Genomic DNA, 19454 nt, shown 5'->3' on the forward strand with positions numbered 1-19454 from the left:
ACATAATTAGTTAATGAACAGATCTATTGAACATACTGTATGAAAAGGGAAAGGGTGCAAAGAACGCCACTACAGGGGTCAATGTGGACCAACTTCTATTATACTGCTTGTGTTTAGGCTCCAAGTTTAGGCTTCTTATCCATCTGCTTACTAACAGTAGTGGGCGGCAAGTAGCCTAGCAGTTAAGAGCGTTGGGTCAGTAACCGAAAGGTTGCTGGTTTGGATCCCCAAGCCGACTAGGTGAAAAATGTGCCCTTGAGCAAGGCACTTAACCCTAATTGTTACTGTAAGTCCCTCTGCATAAGAGCGTCTGCTAAAATCTAAAATGTGTGCTACTGAGTAATCTTCCTGCACCTTGCCTGCTCTTTAGTGACATAGTAGTGTTGTACTGGTAACACTGCTGGAGGCACTTTGGCTGCGTTTAGACAGGCAGCCCAATTCTGGTATTTTTTTCACACATTTTGTCTGTTGACCAATCAGATCAGCTCTGAAAAAGATCTATTGTGAAAAGATCTCATGTGCTTGGTCTAAAGACCAATTAGAGGGGAAAAGATCAGAATTGGGCTGCCTGTGTAAATGCAGCCTTTCAGTCCTAGATTTCTGCAGGCACCCCAAAACAAAAGTGTACAACTGTGCATCATCATGGGGTCTCTCTCCATAATGACGAATCCATAATGCAGAGCGGTTTGCAAACGTAAACCCAGGATTTAGTGTTGTTTGCAGACTTTGATGTTTACATGTCAACACATACATTTACAATGTAGCAAACAAGTAAACTCAGGTTTAGTACTATAATCGTATGGATTGGAAAAGGATGTACTACCTAAGATTGAATAAACTGAAATGGTTGTGTGCACAATTCTTAATCAAGTTAATGATCACCTAACCCTAACAGTGATATATATATTTTTTTACCAGAGAATTATGAGACATAACCAAAAGATCTGTAGTTTCAACATCGAATATAATTTTATTGAGTCATTTACCACTGTCAAATAGCTTTAAAAATGTTCAATTTAATGGATTTTGACATATTAGATACTATAATTCTGGCAGTGCTGTCTCTAGACTGTGTTAATTAATTCACAATGATGGATCTTAGTAATCCTGCCTTCAGAAATTGTCATTTGCATTGGTTTTCGTCTTTGCTGTCTCCCATTTAATGAACTAGTTGAAGAAATGTGCACTAATATCCTGTGCTGCTAACGTGGTGATGCTGGTGGTGATATGGCTGTGGCAAAGTAGAGGAGGAGAGGAGAGGGAGAGAGAAGGAGAGACAGACATAAGAAGTGATTTAGAGCACTATTTGTTCTGGCTTCCTTGTCAAGGTCTGAAAGAGACGTCATATAATCTCAATTCTCCTCACTGAGTAAGATGTGAAGACATTGAATATTAATCACGATATCATTATAATGATTTATTTAGTATGCATGTTTAATGAACCAGCTCCTCTGATGCTTGTGTTGCTGCTGTAGCATTCCTTAAAGTGCAATTCTGCCACTTTTCAACCTCATATTCATTATCTCTGCACCAAACCAGTGTCTACATATATTAAAACAGTGCGTTTCTATGATCTGTGGTTAAAATAAGGTACTAAAATTTGAACTTATAAAATGGGCCTTAAATCACATCTTTCTTATAGTCCCTCTTTCTTCGTCTTTTTAGGATTTATAATTGCTATTTCCTGCCTTGATTCTAAATGTATGATGTTTATATTGTATTTCTTTTATTATAATTATTTTCGCCTATGTAGAGCTTTGCGGTAACACTAATGAAAAGCGCTATACAAAATAAATGTATTATTGTTATAATTGTTTTTAGACGGTTGTCTGTGACATCACAGGCTAGGTTTAAAAGTTAGAAAAACAATGAGTTTCTATCCAGAGTGAGAACTTTTTAACTTTATATATTTTTTTCTACAAAACGTAGAAATGCACCGTTTTCACATGTGCTGGAGATAATGAAAATGAGGGTGAAAAATTGTGGATTTAGATTTTATCTGAGCTAATGTCTGCCCATCACTATCAGTGAGTGTCCAGTGTGTGATTCTGTTCACTTGTCCTCGGGGCTGGAGAATAACACACAGATGAGGCAAGATTACAACATAGAAATATATAGTAGCCATGATTTCACCTAAAATACTCTCTACTGAAAAAAGTCTGATTGTAATTATGTGGATGTCATTTCAGTTCATTATTTTCTGTGACTTAAAGCTACAATATGTCACTTTTTGGGTGACTGACCAAATTCACATAGACATGAGAGTCATAGATCTTTCATTCTCATTGAAAGCAAGCCTAAGAAGCGGTAAAGCTGTTCTATGTGCACTATTTCTATGCTTCCCGTTCTTAACTTCTGTTTTTGCATCTTTTACTTTTGGTTTTGTACACCAGCTTAAAAGACAATATTTTTGGTTATGTTAAAGATATTTAACATAGTGCATCTTCAACATAAATTCAGTCACACTCAGACTATTGCATGGGCATGGTTAAATGGTGCGTCACCAAACAGCGTCACCCAATGGAATATATATATCTGCCTTCTGCTGTTATCCAGTTATCCATTATAAAATATTTTTCTTATGATCAGAAATAATATATATACAACTTTACAAAAGGATTTTTACAATACATACAATTCTATACAGTGCAATACTACACGTGTGGGTAGTTTCATTTAAAGTGTGATTACATGATCATAGATAGCACTAGTTTTGTGCACCATATGTCACAGTTATCATAATGTAAGCATTGGAGGGAGGGAGGGAGGGAGGGAGGGAGGGAGAGGAGAGGAGAGGAGAGGAGAGGAGAGGAGAGGAGAGGAGAGGAGAGGAGAGATGGTGAAGTAAAGAGAGAGATTAAGGGACAGAGACAGGTAGAGAGAAAGAGACAGAGGTAAAATAGTAAATAGGGAGGTACAGAGGTAGAGCGTTTGCATTGTGGTTGGAATAATACATTTTTCTGAAGATAATATGATATGTTTCATCAACTTGATTTTTAAAATAAGTTGGTCCTCAATGCATGATACATAAGCAGTGCTTAATATTCTGACATGCATGTGCATTCAACCCACAAATCTTAACATTTGCTAACTCCAACATGTATTCTTCACAACACAACAGCAGTTCACCTGCCTGCTGCTATCAAGTGTAATGACAGACCTTTACAGCACTAGTCCTGCAGTAGTCCTCACATAATACACCTGTGTTCTGTAAACCTGTGGCACTCCAGTTCAGCATACAGGAAGACCTATACAGCTCATTGCCCTCATTGTCACAGATGCCATATTTTCTTCAACAACTGCAACCATCTGCACTCGTTGCACCTCTGCCCATGCCAGGATATTCACCAGAACCGCTCCAACATTTACTCAGGCTCGGTTACAGAGATACAACAATCTGCCTTGCTTTACAGTGGGCACTGTGGTTGTGTTTCAGCCGTAGTAAGTTTCTACTGTAGTTCATTACAGTGGCAGAACCATGGTAGACGCCAAAGATGAGCGACTTCATATGAGCAGATGAGGCCGTGACCTCAGGACGGGGTCATGGCAAGGTCACCTTGGCACGATGTAACCATATGGCTTCTGCAGACACAGAGAGCCGTGATTGGGTAGTGGGTGGCTATGGTAGTGCTCCACTAGGGCTGACAGGGAGGAAAATGTCATCTCTAACTCCAGGAACAGCCGGGAGTCCTAAACCATAAACAAACACAATGAAATTAACATCAAACAAGACAGAGATAGTACTGGAATCCTCTGTTGTAATATTGATTTTGTCAGACAATCGACCTGGTACACAGAGAAGGTAAAGACAGTGGTTCTGACCTCCTCAAAGAGCCTGTAGTTTCTGGCCTTGCACACACTCACATCCCACACCACCAGCACCTGATTCAATGAGAACAAATGTACATTATTCACTAAACCAGTTTCCTTTCAATTATCACCGTGTGATGTGTGGTGAATCCCCTGTTTATGCATCACAGCATGTGTTGGTGCGAAAAGCACCTGAAACCCTACCACTTCAAAGAGTATCTAAACAATCCCCTCCTCACCACCACAACCCCACGGACTTTGCTGATAGCTACTTTATTGAGGAAAGTGTATTCACTATGCCTGTGATATGTAGCTGTCCCACCTAGCTACCTTAAGATGAATGCACTAGCTGTAAGTCGCTCTGGATAAGAGCTACTGCTAAATGACTCAAATGTAAATGTAAATGCATGGTGTACCTTTGATGTTTTTGTTCCTGAGTTCCTGAAGCAGTAGAGACCGTCCTGTGGTGTTCTAGAGCTTTCCTTAAATAACCTGCAATTAAAGCACATTAATAATACATCAGTCAGACTGCAGTCAGACATGTGTTCTGCTCTTCTCTCATGAGAAAACAGAGACCTGATTTTCAGGAGGTGGTCGAGCACATTGTGATCAAACACTAGTGAGCGCTTAAGACCATTACACAAAAATGAACAGGGGGTGTTCAACAAAAATTCAGTACAGAAATAATTAAGTGTGTCTTACTTTTCAACACTGCTTGTTTCTGTTGTGTCCAGGAACACAGAATCTGGTAATTGCATCTGAGGTCAGAAACAACGTGTGAAAAGAAAACAACAACAGACACATTAGAAGGACAGAATTGCGTCAGCAGGCCAAGACTATTCTATAGTACACTGATCAATGAGACTATTCTATAGTACACTAATCAATGAGACTATTCTATAGTACACTGATCAATGAGACTATTCTATAGTACACTGATCAATGAGACTATTCTATAGTACACTGATCAATGAGACTATTCTATAGTACACTGATCAATGAGACTAATCTATAGTACACTGATCAATGAGACTAATCTATTGTACACTGATCAATGAGACTAATCTATAGTACACTGATCAATGAGACTAATCTATAGTACACTGATCAATGAGACTAATCTATAGTACACTGATCAATGAGACTAATCTATTGTACACTGATCAATGAGACTAATCTATAGTACACTGATCAATGAGACTAATCTATAGTACACTGATCAATGAGACTAATCTATTGTACACTTATCAATGAGACTAATCTTTAGTACACTGATCAATGAGACTAATCTATTGTACACTGATCAATGAGACTAATCTATTGTACACTGATCAATGAGACTAATTTATAGTACACTGATCAATGAGACTAATCTTTAGTACACTGATCAATGAGACTAATCTGTAGTCCACTGATCAATGAGACTAATCTGTAGTCCACTGATCAATGAGACTAATCTGTAGTCCACTGATCAATGAGACTAATCTGTAGTCCACTGATCAATGAGACTAATCTGTAGTCCACTGAACATGATTGTTTAATGAGTCTGTGGAATTGAGTAAACTTGACAACAAAACAACATACACAAAACCACACCACATAACGCAGGTGTTTTTCTCATAGCCTGTGTAAACTAGAGTTGTAGTTGATGGAGAACGGGTGGCAGGTAGTCTAGCGGTTAAGAGCGTTGGGCCAGTAATTGAAAGGTCGCTGGTTCGATTCGACTGGGTGAAAAATGTGTCTGTGCCCTTGAGCAATGCACTTAACCCTAGTCGTTCCGGTTAAAAGCGTCTACTAAATTACTTAAATGCAAAAATGTAAATGAGAATATAGAGGGTGCTTACATTCTCATAGTCTTCATCAGAGTCATAGTCAGTGTCCTTGGATGGATCCCTGCTCTTTCTTAAAGAGGCAGGCACCTCGTCCACTGGGGTCCGGAAGCTTTGTCCATCTGGAGAAGATCTTCTGAGAAGAAAGGGGGTGTTTTAAACTGTGCTGTATTTGTGTGTTGTGTAAAATATAACAATCTTGAAATCAAATTATAGTTCAACAGAGCAAAAAGTAAAGTTTTCCTCTATGAAAGGAAAGAGGAATGACCTATATCTGTAGGAAACTGAAAGGAGACACTTACTGTGCTGACCCTCCAGGTGGTTTAGGCTTGGCCGCAGGACATGGAAGTTTGGGTACCAGGGGTGGTTTGTACAGTCCAGGCTTGGTGTGGTTCAGTGCTGGCAAGGCCTGTGGTGGGAGATCTGGAGCTGGTCTGGAGCTGAGGCAGTGGTTTGGCATGCTCGGAATGTGACTGGGTTTGTTGCCACGGAAACCCGGTGGACTAGGGCTGGAGTGCAGCACCATCTTCCTTTCCAGGTCGCTGCAGATGATCAGGGTGGGGGGAGACTGCATGGTCACTGGAACAGGGGGCATCCTGTCTTTATGTTTCCCCCCAGCTATGGTGGAGATTGACATGTGCCCCATCATCGCCTGCTTCTTTAGGTTGGCCATGGGAGGGGGAGGGGGGATCGGGCTCTTAGGACTCCATGCACTCCTCTCTGGGCTAGGCTTGAGGTGGGTGGGAGGAGGTTGAGGGGGGCCCTTATTTGGGATGTCCTTGTGTCCATGGTGGTTGTGGCTGACCTCACCGAGCTTGGGTGGAGGTAAGGGCGCTGGCGGTTTCTTTGGAAGGGGGCTGGTGGGGCTCCTGATGGGGCCGAGCACGGGAGGGGGGAGACCTTTGCAGAATCCTGACATGGACTCTTGTCTGAACTGGCATGGGACTGGAGGAGGTGGGTAGGATGGTGGTGGAACGGTTGGCCTTCCTTCAATAGCAGCATAATGCGATAGTCAGAGACAGAAAAAAACTGGAAAACGTGCGTTTGTAATACAGTAAATCACTGATTAAAAGATAGGATTCAAAATTATTTCAGCTTAGTTATCATTTAGCCATAAAAGATGGGGCCATTAGTTTGAATTGTGATGACATGCCAATCCCATCAAGGGCAGTTTATCACAGTTACAGCACCAGCCACATGAAAGACAGCATCAAACTCAAAGACATTTACTATTCTGTAGGCCTACCTGTAGATGTTGGTGGGCTATCTGGTTTTTCATAGTCATCCTCATCGTCGTCTTCATCCTCTAACATGTAATCTAGACATGAAAATGACATCATTGTTAGTGCACAGAGTTAATTGTATGAAACAAGTGTTGTGAAACTGAGCCATATTGCTTCAGAAGTGAGTAGTATGTCTTACTGCCTTCTGGGTCATCTGTGGTATGGGTTATGTCCATGGGGCGCTCGATCGATCCATAGAAGCTGTCTGCATCAGATTCGGAGTCACTATGGCAACAGAGTATTGTTATTGTCTACTAAGGACAGAGGGAGGACTACATTGATCACCTTGTATTTAATAAATTCACTAATCATGTATTCACTGACTCCCATGCATACTTGTTATAACACAGCAAGAGCTTACACTGTATATTAATCTAGAAGATAAAATCTACAGGTTCAGAAAGTCAATCAGAGCGTGCAGCCAAACTGTCTACTATTTATCAGAAAAAGGAAGTAACCACAGATGATATGATTGTGTGAAGGAAGGGTTGTGTTGACTTACCTTGGAACATGTGAATCCCTTCTGTCATTGTAGTGATCAATTTCTTTCCGCAGATTTCGCATCCATTTCTTTCAGTAGACAAAAATAATCAGTATAACATTGTGATTAATACATTTACATTTGACATTTTATTCATTTCACAGATGCTCTTATCCAGAGCAACTTACAGTAAGTAGTGAGTGCATACATTTCACTATGTATATATACACTATATAATCAAAAGTATATGGACACCCCTTCAAATTAGTGGATTTGGCTATTTCAGCCAGATCAGTTGCTGAAAGGTGTATAAAATCGAGCACACCGCCATGCAATCTCCATAGACAAACATTGGCAGTAGAATGGCCTTACTGAAGAGCTCAGTGACTTTCAATGTGGCACCATCATTGGATGCCACCTCAGTTCATCTAATTTCTGAACTGCTAGAGCTGCCCCCCGGTCAACTGTAAGTGCTGTTATTGTGAAGTGGAAACATCTAGGAGCAACAATGGCTCAGCCACAAAGTGGTAGGCCACACAAGCTCACAGAACAGGACGAGTGCTGAAGCGCATAGCGCGTAAAAATCGTCTGTCCTCGGTTGCAACACTCACTACCAAGTTCCAAACTGCCTCTGGAAGCAACGTCAGCACAACTGTTCTTCGGGAGCTTCATGAAATGGGTTTCCATGGCCGAGCAGCCATGGAATATATATAGTGATGACTCACACTTCACCATCTGGCAGTCCAACGGACAAATCTGTGTTTGGCGGATGCCAGGAGAACACTACCTACCCCAATGCATAGTGCCAACTATAAAGTCTGGTGGAGGAGGAATAATGGTCTGGGGCTATTTTTCATGGTTCGGGCTAGGCCCCTTAGTTCCAGTGAAGGGAAATCTTTACGCTAGTGTACAATGACATTCAAAATGATTCTGCTCTTCCAACTTTGTGGCAACAGTTTGGGGAAGGCCCTTTCCTGTTTCAGCATGACAATGGCCACGTGCACAATTCGAGATCCATACAGAAATGGTTTGTTGAGATCAGTGATGAATAACGTGACTTGCCTGATGAATAAATAACTAACCTCAACCCCATTGAAGGGGGGGACCAACTCCATATTAATGCCCATTATTTTGGAATGAGATGTTCGACGAGCAGCTGTCCACATACTTTTGGTCATGTAGTGTGTGTACACACACACACACACACACACACACACACACACTAGTCAAAAGCTTGGACACACCTACTCATTCAAGGGTTTTAAGTCTCATTTTTACTATATTCTAGTTTGTAGAATAATAGTGAAGACATCAAAACTATGAAATAATACATATGGAATCATGTAGAAAGCAAAAAAAGCGTTAAACAAATCAAAATATATTTTAGATCCTTCAAAGTACATGGTAGTCGTAACCAAAAATCTCAGAATTTGGACAGATTTCCATTGTCCATTGCTCGTGTTCTTTGGGCCAAGTCTCTTCTTCTTATTGATGTCCTTTAGTAGTGGTTTCTTTGAAGCAATTAGACCATGAAGGTCTGATTCACACAGTCTCCTCTGAACAGTTGATGTTGAGATGTGTCTGTTACTTGAACTCTGTGAAGTATTTATTTGGGCTGCAATCTGAGGTGCAGTTAACGCTAATGAACTTATCCTCTGCAGCAGAGGTAACTCTGGGTCTTCCTTTCCTGTGGCGGTCCTCATGAGAGCCAGTTTAATCATAGCGCTTGATGGTTTTCGCGACTGCACTTGAAAAAACTTTAAAAGTTCTTGACATTTTCCAGATTGACTGACCTTCATGTCTTAAAATAATGATGTCATTTCTCATTGCTTATTTGAGCTGTTCTTGACATAATATGGACTTGGTCTTTTACCAAATAGGGCTATCTTCTGTATACCACCCTACCTTGTCACAACACAACTGATTGGCTCCAAAGCATTAAGAAGGAAAGAAATTCCACAAATGAACTTTTAATAAGGCACACCTGTTAATTTAAATGCATTCTAGGTGACTACCTTGTGAAGCTGGTTGAGAGAATGCCAAGAGTGTGAAAGCTGTCATCAAGGCAAAGGGTGTCTACTTTGAAGAATCTCAAATATAAAATATATTTTGATTTTGTCACGTCCATAGAGTGCTCTTATTTTCTATGGTAGAGTAGGTCAGGGCGTGACTGGGGGGTTTATCTAGTTTATTTTTCTATGTTGTGCTCTAGTTTCTTTTTTCTATGTTGGGGTTTTTGTATGATTCCCAATTAGAGGCAGCTGGTCATCGTTGTCTCTAATTGGGGATCATATTTAAGTAGTTGTTTTTCCCACCTGTGTTTGTGGGAGATTATTTTGAGTTAGTGCATGTGGCACCGCTGTCATCACTGTTTGTTTGTTTGTTTGTTTGTTTGTTTGTTTGTTTGTTTGTTTGTTTGTTTGTTTGTTTGTTTGTTTGTTTGTTTGTTTGTTTGTTTGTTTGTTTGTTTGTTTGGTTAAGTTTCACAATATATTAAAGATGTGGAACGATAATCACGCTGCGCCTTGGTCCGTTCATACACACAGTCGTGACAGATTTGGTTACTACATGATTTGGTTACTACACTTTTTGGTTACTACATGATTCCATGTGTTATTTCATAGTTTTGATGTGTTCACTATTATTCTACAATGTAGAAAATAATACAAATAAGGAAAAACCCATGAATGAGTAGGTGTGTCCAAACTTTTGACTGGTACACACACATATATAAATAATTCATTATATATGTACTGTTACTAGGAATGTGAGAGGTTCTTAATCTGTACGTATCGCCCCTCACCCTTCTCTCATCCTCACTGGCTGCTGAGAAGTACCAGGTACGGTGTTTCTTACTGAAGTGGACAATTTTGAAGGGAAACACGTTACTGGAGGTGGTCTCTTCTGCTGCCCTCATCACCCTGCCAATGAGAGGAATAGAAACTGAAACCACACATTAAAGAACACTACATAAGTAGCTTACATTTATGAAACAAATACAGTATACACTGAGTGTACAAAACATTAAGAATGCCTGGTCTTTCCATGACAGACTAACCAGGTGAATCCAGGTGAAAGCTATGATCTCTTACTGATGTCACTTGTTAAATCCACTTCAAATCAGTGTAGATGAAGGGGAAGAGACAGGTTAAAGAAGGTTTCTTAAGCCTTGAGACAACTGAGACATGGATCGTGTAAGTGTGCCGTTCAGAGAGTGAATGGACAAGACAAAAGATTTAAGTGCCTTTGAATGAGGTATGGTAGTAGGTGCTAGCCTGTTTGTGTCAAGAACTGCAACGCTGCTCCATTTTTCACATTCAATAGTTTCCCGTGTGTATAAAAAATGGCCCACCACCCAAAGGACATCCAGCAAACTTGACAACTGTGGGACGCATCGGAGTGGGGGGGGGGGGTGTTCTTAATGTTTTGTACACTCAGGGTATATACATAAAGTACAAGCCCCCTCACTCTGACCAATCCAATTTCACATTTTGTGGGTGAAACCATCTGGCAACTGTGTCATTGGTTTATTAATGTATTACCGTTTTCATCACATTATTGCTGTAATAACATATCATGCCTCCTATGTCACATCCAGTATGCTGTGTGAGCTGAATAGGCCTGGTCATGTTTCAGTGTGCTAGAGCTGCACAGCTGTATTAAAGCTCTATTTATACTCAGCCTCAGCAGGGAGAGGAGACTCCAGACATGTAATTATACAGTTACACAGTTACCACCATGGAATTGCAGCATACCTCTATAGGGAAGGACTCAGAGGAAGGAACTCAATGAAAACACCACAGGGTATGATAGAGCCTACTTCAATAGCCACTTTAACTTTCCAAATGTCAAACAAATATGGAAAAGAGATGGTTGAACATTGCCGTCTCCATTATTGGCTTGTGACCTGATGTATGAATTGATATGACGATATGACGAGTGTTTGGTAATTGTAAGCAAAACCTCTACAACCTTTATAGAGATGATCTCATTCAGCAGGTAGTGGCACATCAACACTCAAAATCCAATCAAATTGTATTTGTCACATGAAACGAATACAACAGGTGTAGACTTTACCATAAAAAATGCCTACGCGCCCTTTCCCAACAAGAAAAGTTTGCCCCCCAAAAATCTGAAAATAAATAGTAACACAATAAAACAACAATAACAAGACTATATACAAGGAGTACCAAGTCAATGTGCAGGGGTACGAGGTAGTTGAGATATTTTAGGTAATATGTGCATGTAGGTAGGGTTGACCAGGCAATCAGGATAGATAGTAAACAGAGCAGCAGAAGCGTATGTGAAGACTGTGAAAGAGTTTGAAAGTGTCTATGTTGTGACTGTGTGTGTGGCGTCAATATACATGTGTTTGTGTGTTTTGTGTGTGTGAGCGTATGTAGTGAGAGTGTGTGTGTGGGTAGAGTCCAGTGAGTGTGTGGGTAGAGTCCAGTGGGTGTGTGGGTAGAGTCCAGTGGGTGTGTGGGTAGAGTCCAGTGAGTGTGTGGGTAGAGTCCAGTGAGTGTGTGGGTAGAGTCCAGTGAGTGTGTGGGTAGAGTCCAGTGAGTGTGTGGGTAGAGTCCAGTGAGTGTGTGGGTAGAGTCCAGTGAGTGTGTGGGTAGAGTCCAGTGAGTGTGTGGGTAGAGTCCAGTGAGTGTGTGGGTAGAGTCCAGTGAGTATGTGGGTAGAGTCCAGTAAGTGTGAATAGAGCCGGTGCAACAGAGTCAGTGCAAAAAGAAAGGGGGTCAATGCAAATACTCAGAGTAAACATGTGATTAACTGTTCAGCAGTCTTATGGCTTGGGGGTAGAAGCTGTTCAGGAACCTTTTGGTCCCAGACTTGGTGCTCCAGTCTATGACCTGGGTGGCTGAAGTCTTTTAACATTCTTAGGGCCTTCCTCTGACACCGCCTGGTATAGAGGTCCTGGATGGCAGGGAGCTCAGCCCCAGTGATGTAGCGCCTTGAGGTCTGTAGCGCCTCTGTAGCGCCTTGAGGTCTGATGCCAAGCAGTTGCCATACCAAGCAGTGATGCAGCCAGTCAAGATGCTCTCAATGGTGCAGCTGTAGAACTTTTGTAGGATCTGAGGACCCATGCCAAATCTTTTCAGCCTCCTGAGGGGGAAGAGATGTTGTCGTGCCCTCTTCACGACTGTGTTGGTGTGTTTGGACCATGATAGGACCTTAGTGATGTGGACACCGAGGAACTTGAAGCTCTCGACCCGCTCCACTACAGCCCTGTCGATGTGAATGGGGATGTGCTCGGCCCCTAGTACACGATCAGCTCCTTTGTCTTGCTGACGTTGAGGGACAGGTTGTTGTCCTGGCACCACTGCCAAGTCTCTGACATCTTCCCTATATGCTGTCTCATCGTCGTCGGTGATCAGGCCTACCACCATTGTGTCCTCTGCAAACTTAATGATGGTGTTGGAGTTGTGTGTAACCACGCAGTCAAAGGGTAAACAGGGAGTACAGGAGCGGACTAAGCACGCACCCATGAGGGGCCCCCGTGTTGAGGGTCAGCGTTCCAGATGTGTTGTTGCTTACCATCACCACCTGGGGTGCCGGCCTGTCATGAAGTCCAGGATCCAGTTGCAGAGGGAGGTGTTCAGTCCCAGGGTCCTTCGCTTAGTGATGAGCTTGGAGGGCACTATGATATTGAATGCTGAGCTACAGTCAATGAACAGCATTCTCACGTTGGTGTTCCTTTTGTCCAGGTGGGAAAGAACAGCACATTGAGAAATGCTTTCATTGTCAGCAGACTTTCTCATCTGATCAGGATTTCTCTGCATAACAAACTGATTGCAACTGACAATACCAGCTGTATTTTAAACATTAATAATCATATGTAGGCCTATGTGAGAATGCCAACATGTTTTGCCGAAGCCTATTCAAATTCATGTACTTCTGTGCAAAAAGAAGGACACAATAGTGAACACTGACCTGTTGTAGCCATTGAGAGAGAAAGCTCCTTGCGGTGCAGGACTGGTGCTGCTCTTGAAGTAATACACACATCCCTTGTGGATGATTAAGTAGCGAAGAGGCCCTGTAAGATTGCAGAAGGAAAGAAAACACAAAGAAAGGTCTCACAAATAAGCCAGGCATAAAAGCAAATATGTTCTTCCTAATTTGATGAATCTCCAACTCTGCTCCAGGACTGGTGAAATAAATGTTGTGTTGAGATGAAAGTATGCAGTGCCACTCATCTCAGACCTTTGTCAGAATCCCTTGGTACAGTAAACATTAATGAGCCATGTAATGTATGTATGTATGTATGTATGTATGTATGTATGTATGTATGTATGTATGTATGTATGTATGTATGTATGTATGTATGTAATGTATGTATGTTATGTACTGTAGGGCTACTCACACTTCATAAGGCTGAACTGGCTCCCTCCTTTCTTGTGCACATACCCAGAGTGGCACACACCCCCTGGCATGGTGAGCAGGTTCTGGGCCCCGATGGCCCTCATGGGGATGGGCCAGGAGATCTCTGCTGAAGTCATGTTTCTGAGGGTACAAGGAGGGAGAAATAACACATCATACACCACAGTACATATCATAGACCTGGCAGTGGGCTGAACATATGGGTTCATATATGTTTATTTAACTTGACATTTCTGAGATGCAACGCTAAATTATTCTCTCAGCAGCTGCATCGTTCAATAAGACCACAGTGAACTCTGAATCTGATTGTACAAAAACAGTAACACATCATGAGCAAGAAGCACTTGAAGACTTGAGAATTCAGACCATATCAATATAATAAAATAAACATCTCATAACAGCTCAGTCCTAGAAAACATCTTACATATCCTGACCCAGCAACTTTCTCTCCACTTCAAACTCACAAGACAGCAAACATTTCACTGCAATTTGTCCTCATTAAGTTCCATCAACAATGACACCACATCAATTCTACATAGATATAGAAACAAAGAAACAAGCATCCCAGCCAATAGGTCTGCCACCCAATCTAAACCCTAGTCATAATGCCTGGGAAACGTGCCCCATCAGCAGCTTACCTCCTACTCATTCGTCTCCTGAGGGTCTGAACTGCTGAGCTCTCCCTGAGGAGATCCATGAATAAACCCAATGAGAGAACCACACCACTCTGACTCTGCTAACTTCTAAATCAGACTGAGACAGAGAGAGGGCGCGCTAAGGCAGACTCAGACAGACACACACCACACTCTCCTCTAAATCTCTAAAACTCTAATACAGCCGGAAAACCTGCAGTCTCAAATCTTGACCCTGAACCGGACAAGCGGACAGGAAACTGGACGTTTCCCCTGGAATGTGCCTCATGCCCTTTCAGAGCTGTTGATTGCACCCTGTGTTGTGTGCATCCTGCCTTGCCGCCCACTGTGCCTGCCTTGCCTTTCCTTGCCCTGACGATGGCTGCCTGCCTTCTGGGAGGGAGTACAGGGAAACCAGCAGCCTCCAGACCCACAAGGACAAATATACTAGCAAGAGGCGGGGAGAGGGGCTTCCGTTGACATCCAAGGGACGGGTGCAGGGGTGCAAGATCTGACTGTTAGATGAGGATGGAAATGAGGCATGGGGAATCTGCATCTCTCCCCAGAGTCAGTCAGGGGTCATTTAACTCTCTACAGGAGGAAACAGCCAGGCAGGGAGATTCAATAAGGATGCAGGAATGTAGTTTAGTCTGATTCGTGGATTAGGCCGGGGAAGAAAAGTATGAAGTATTTCTGCAAACGCTTTCATGTTTAAATGTGTTTATGCAACGTATCTTAAGTATCTAAATTGAACTGTGCCGAGGCAAGCAGACTGACGTTGGACTCAGTTGGGTGGACTCAGTTGGGTGGCTTGGTAATTTCTGACCTGTTTGTGGCCTCTGCTTCAAGGGGACTTGAAAGGACAACGGCAGCATTTATCTGTCCTGCAGCCACCTTTTGATGTTTGTGTTGTTTCCACTGGGAAGCGATAACCGCTGTTCAAAAGGCATGCATGGTGTGGGACCTACGGACAGATTCATTCCACCAACCTAACTGCATGCTCTTGCTATTTTTGGTGTTGGATACTTGTGGTTGTAAAGGGGAAAGAGATTAAATTAGGAACTTTACTCTCTGATTAACAATGGAGGACTGCATGAACAGAATGGTCTCTTTGTGTGAAGAATAATTTCCATTACACCTAACTCATTGCAGTTAACCGTATCTTATATATAATAAGTGAGAGAAATGCATTATCAGAGCTATGACATATTACAATATTCAGATGTATTTGTCGTCAGTAATAATCAACAAAACAAACTTGATTAAAGGGATACTTTAGCATTCTAGCAGATACCCATAGACTTCCAGTCAATGCGCTAACGCTAGTAAGCATTGGCTCGCGAAACTACCTTTGACTTCCTTCATACTGGACACAGATACATAAAAATGGTATCCACAAGTTCATCTGACTGGGGAAAAATCTCAAAGTATCCCTTTATAGGGTCCAAATCCACAGTCACCTTGAATGTAAGAAGTGCTTTTCAGCACAACCATGTGGATTCTGAACTCTCTAACCTCCCTGCTTAGTGAGACAGAGATGCTAATTAGGATTAGAGAACTCCTTTTGCCAGGAACTCAGATGGTAAACAGGAGTGGCAAGTATAAAATACCAGGTAATTATTCAAACCTACTTCCTACTGCTGCCTGGAACAATCTACCGGCAAACTACTCAACACAACCCATGTTTCTAGAGGAAACTGTTTTTCAAAAATACAGTGTGAACAATTCACAGTGTGCTCTCACCGATGCAACTATGATTTTGCCCTTTTCATGAGAGAGTTTGGTAGACTTTACACTACTCCTTCCTTCCTGATCTACACATTAAAATGGAAACAACCACAAAGGTGTTGTCACGTCCTGACCAGTAATTTGTTCTTTGGTCAGGATGTGGCAGGGGGTATTTGTTTTATGTGGTTCAGGGTGTGTTTGTGTATGTGTTCATGTAGAGGGGGTATTTGATTTATTAGTCCAGGGTTTTGGTTATTGTTCTATGTTAGTTTATTTCTATGTTCAGTCTAGTCGTTTGTATTTCTATGTTTAGCTAATTGGTTTTGGGGCCTTTAGTTGGAGGCCGCTGTCTATCGTTGTCTCTGATTGAAGGTCCTATAAATAGGAATGTGTTTGTCATGGGATTTCCCATCACAATATTGCCAAGTTGTTAATGAAAAAACTAATAGCAGCTGGTTCCACCACAGTCGGAAGAACGTTGATGAGCATAGTCTCACAGGTGTACAACACTCACAGCTGTTGGACAGTCTAAAGGTGTAGGCCTTCTCCACAAAGGAAGTGGAGTAAGCAAGGCCATGTAGGGAACATGAGGATTTTCTGTTGTAAAAGGTCCAATGAAGCTGTTTTTATCTCAATATCAAATCATTTCTAGGTAACTATTAAGTACTTTGCTGTGATTGTTTTCAAATAAAATGGTCAAAAAGAAACTGAAATAGAAACAATAATAATTGCTAGGACCGTCTGGGAATGTTCTGAGTTGGGAGGGGAAAACAGAAAAAATTGCTGTTATTGGCAGAGAGGTTTGGAACTCTTTCTTATTGGTGAGGACACCAGGCAGGCCTGAAATTCCATCCCACCAAAACAGGTTGAATTTTCAGGCGGTCTTTTCAAAACAGGTCTTACACAAAGAGGGCATTACCATCATTATCATCATTTTCACAGTATTATTCCAACCTCATAGTGTGGAAATATATATAAAACAAAGGACAATTACATTGACAACACTGGGCCTTTAAAAAAAATAAGAATTCACAGGTGAATGGGTTTCTGTTCCCCTGGTCAACAAAGTTTCCGACTAAACATAGTATGTGCATTTCTTGCAGCATTCACTCATGGTAGGCCACCCTGTAGCAGCAACAACCTCATTCTGCTTTTTGGGGGAGCTTGGCTTTCCCCCGCATCACTTCCTGTCTCCTAATATGAGCATGGCCTCCCAACAGGAAGCTGTCACTCTGATGACAGACTCCACACAGTTTAATAATATGAGAAAAGAAAGAGGGAAGCAGTGCCTACCCAGAATAGTAAATACTGTAGAAAAGCAGCAACATGACAAAACAAGCACCAGCTCCTCTCATTAGAGATTCAGGACTAAGAGCTTTAGTTTAGATTCAGGACTAAGAACTTTAGTTTAGATTTAGGACTATAGAGCTTTAGTTTAGATTCAGGACTAAGAGCTTTAGTTTAGATTCAGGACTAAGAGCTTCAGTTTAGATTCAGGACTAAGAGCTTTAGTTTAGATTAAGGACTAAGAGCTTTAGTTTAGATTCAGGACTAAGCGCTTTAGTTTAGATTCAGGACTAAGCGCTTTAGTTTAGGGGATGCGTCCCTTTTACTTTCCTGAACATGTTAATCACAATCAGAGTAACACAGTGATCAAGTAAAAGTGTGTGTTCACGAATGGGAGTGCCCTTGAGTGCAAATTTGTTTCCTGTAAACAGGATTTTCAATATGACTGTGTTTAAACAGTTGCAAACACCTTTGCTTTATAACTCCCAATAAAATAAGCTGTCCAGCAGTTAAATTGATGACATATCAGTGTTTGTTGACCATCATACATTCATTGGTGAGAAAGATTGATAGTTGAAACCACGATAGCCATCCTCTTCCACACTGGTAGGGCTACTTGTCATGAATGATCTCACTGACACCTGACTTCAAGTCTTTCTCTTTCACTGCATCACCAAATATACAAAAACTGAGTAAGTAGGAAAGTCTTATGCCTCACACTTACATGAAATCCCGTTCCCAACACATTCTCACGCTGGGCTTGCTCCCAAGGACAAACAACTTCTTTTTTCTCACTGACACAGCCATGGGTGGTGCAAGGCAGTCCTCACTACCATGTTATTTCCGACAGGTTGAGCAGACAGACGGACGTGCAGAAGACAGGGACAGACAGACAGAGTGTGCTACTGTACTGATAAATAGATAGATACTCCTGGTAGAGCTTGGTGGGGCTGTCCGTCTGAGGCGCTGCCTGAATGCTGAGACCCAGCGGCACATTTCCGGAGGGCCTCGTCTCGGGGCCCACTATCCACATTGGCTGACGTGACTGAGAAGCTACTTCCTCCTCTCTGAGGCGGAGCGGCTGATTGGACGACGCCCTCATACATTCAGCCTCTCAGCCCACAGGGCCACAGACAGTGTGCTGGCTGTTGGAGGGACTTTCCACCCCCCAGCACCATGGAACAATGAAAGGGGTCACACCGTCACGGACAAATATCCCGAGAGTGCCACTATGACCTATAGGCAGAACACCATGTATTCTACATTCTACATGTATTCTGTATTCTACAATGTGCATCCAAATCACGTGCATCTGAGAGTAATACAGCACATCAACAATGTGTAATACATAAAAAATGGTTATTACATATTAATAACACAAACTACTTTCTTACTTTCTAGTGTCCTTTGATCAACATCCTATGTGTAGACCAAATATCAAAGCTTGCTAAAGGACGTAGCTGGTAGCACAGAAGGTTAGCTTATGGTATTAGCGTGGCCTCTCATAAGTGATCCATGAGTACTAAACAATAACAATTCACAAATTTTAAATATACAGCACAAGGAAAAACCCTGTCCATAGATCCATTAAACAGACTATTAACAATATCAGCAGCTAAATTATGTTAATTTAACATGAATATTGTGCTTACCCATTGAGTCCTGCAGAAGTAAACTGCTCTCTCTTCTTAACATCAATGATTTGCAGTGAACACAAGGCCACTTCCTGCACTTATTTAGAACCATCAAGTACACTGGTACCCTCCCATTTACAACTTGAAGGCTAAGCATGTACACAAGCCAGAACACTTGAAACAACTTGTCACGCCCATGTCTTTAGATCATTCACTAAATATAACTTAGTCCAAGCTTCATGCGACATTGAAGAGAAATACGCACAGCATCAACTTCTCTTAAAATGTAGATAAGTGCTCCACATTTGGATACATTAGATTCCAAATCAAATGCTGTGATAGGCCTATACTGTAATTAAGCTATTAAAAAGAAAATGTGGGTG

The 19454-nt window shown here is 41.8% G+C and overlaps 1 protein-coding gene across 5 annotated transcripts; it reads right to left on the reverse strand.

Moving 5' to 3' along the window:
* Positions 1 to 945: 945 nt before the first annotated feature.
* Positions 946 to 19118, reverse strand: LOC115149271 (SH3 domain-binding protein 2). Of its 5 annotated transcripts, none has more exons than XM_029691974.1 (13): positions 19090 to 19118; positions 13774 to 13913; positions 13344 to 13446; positions 10207 to 10324; positions 7425 to 7492; positions 7062 to 7147; positions 6886 to 6957; positions 5942 to 6626; positions 5655 to 5775; positions 4513 to 4568; positions 4227 to 4302; positions 3823 to 3882; positions 946 to 3690 (listed from the first exon to the last, which is right to left on the reverse strand). In XM_029691974.1, the coding sequence occupies exons 2-13, from the start codon at positions 13907 to 13909 to the stop codon at positions 3553 to 3555; spliced, it is 1719 nt and encodes a 572-aa protein (XP_029547834.1). In that variant the 5' UTR covers positions 13910 to 13913; positions 19090 to 19118; the 3' UTR covers positions 946 to 3552. The 5 variants fall into 5 exon arrangements, with proteins under 5 accessions (XP_029547834.1, XP_029547832.1, XP_029547831.1 ...); XM_029691972.1 differs by lacking the exon at positions 19090 to 19118 and adding an exon at positions 18162 to 18650 and having other exon boundaries at positions 5655 to 5772; XM_029691971.1 differs by lacking the exon at positions 19090 to 19118 and adding an exon at positions 18162 to 18644.
* Between the last annotated feature and the right edge of the window lie 336 nt (positions 19119 to 19454).

This window comes from Salmo trutta, chromosome 15 (genome assembly GCF_901001165.1).
Source record: "Salmo trutta chromosome 15, fSalTru1.1, whole genome shotgun sequence".
NCBI lineage: Eukaryota > Metazoa > Chordata > Actinopteri > Salmoniformes > Salmonidae > Salmo > Salmo trutta.

Bases quoted from the DNA above. Each gene is read 5' to 3' on its own strand.
- LOC115149271 (XM_029691971.1), bottom strand. From the start codon at position 18,244: ATGGCTGTGTCAGTGAGAAAAAAGAAGTTGTTTGTCCTTGGGAGCAAG. The intron at 7,493-10,206 runs GTGAGGGGCGAT...GTCTACTGAAAG, and splicing joins CCAGTGAGGATGAGAGAAGG to AAATGGATGCGAAATCTGCG. The intron at 6,958-7,061 runs GTAAGACATACT...TTTCATGTCTAG, and splicing joins CACAGATGACCCAGAAGGCA to ATTACATGTTAGAGGATGAA.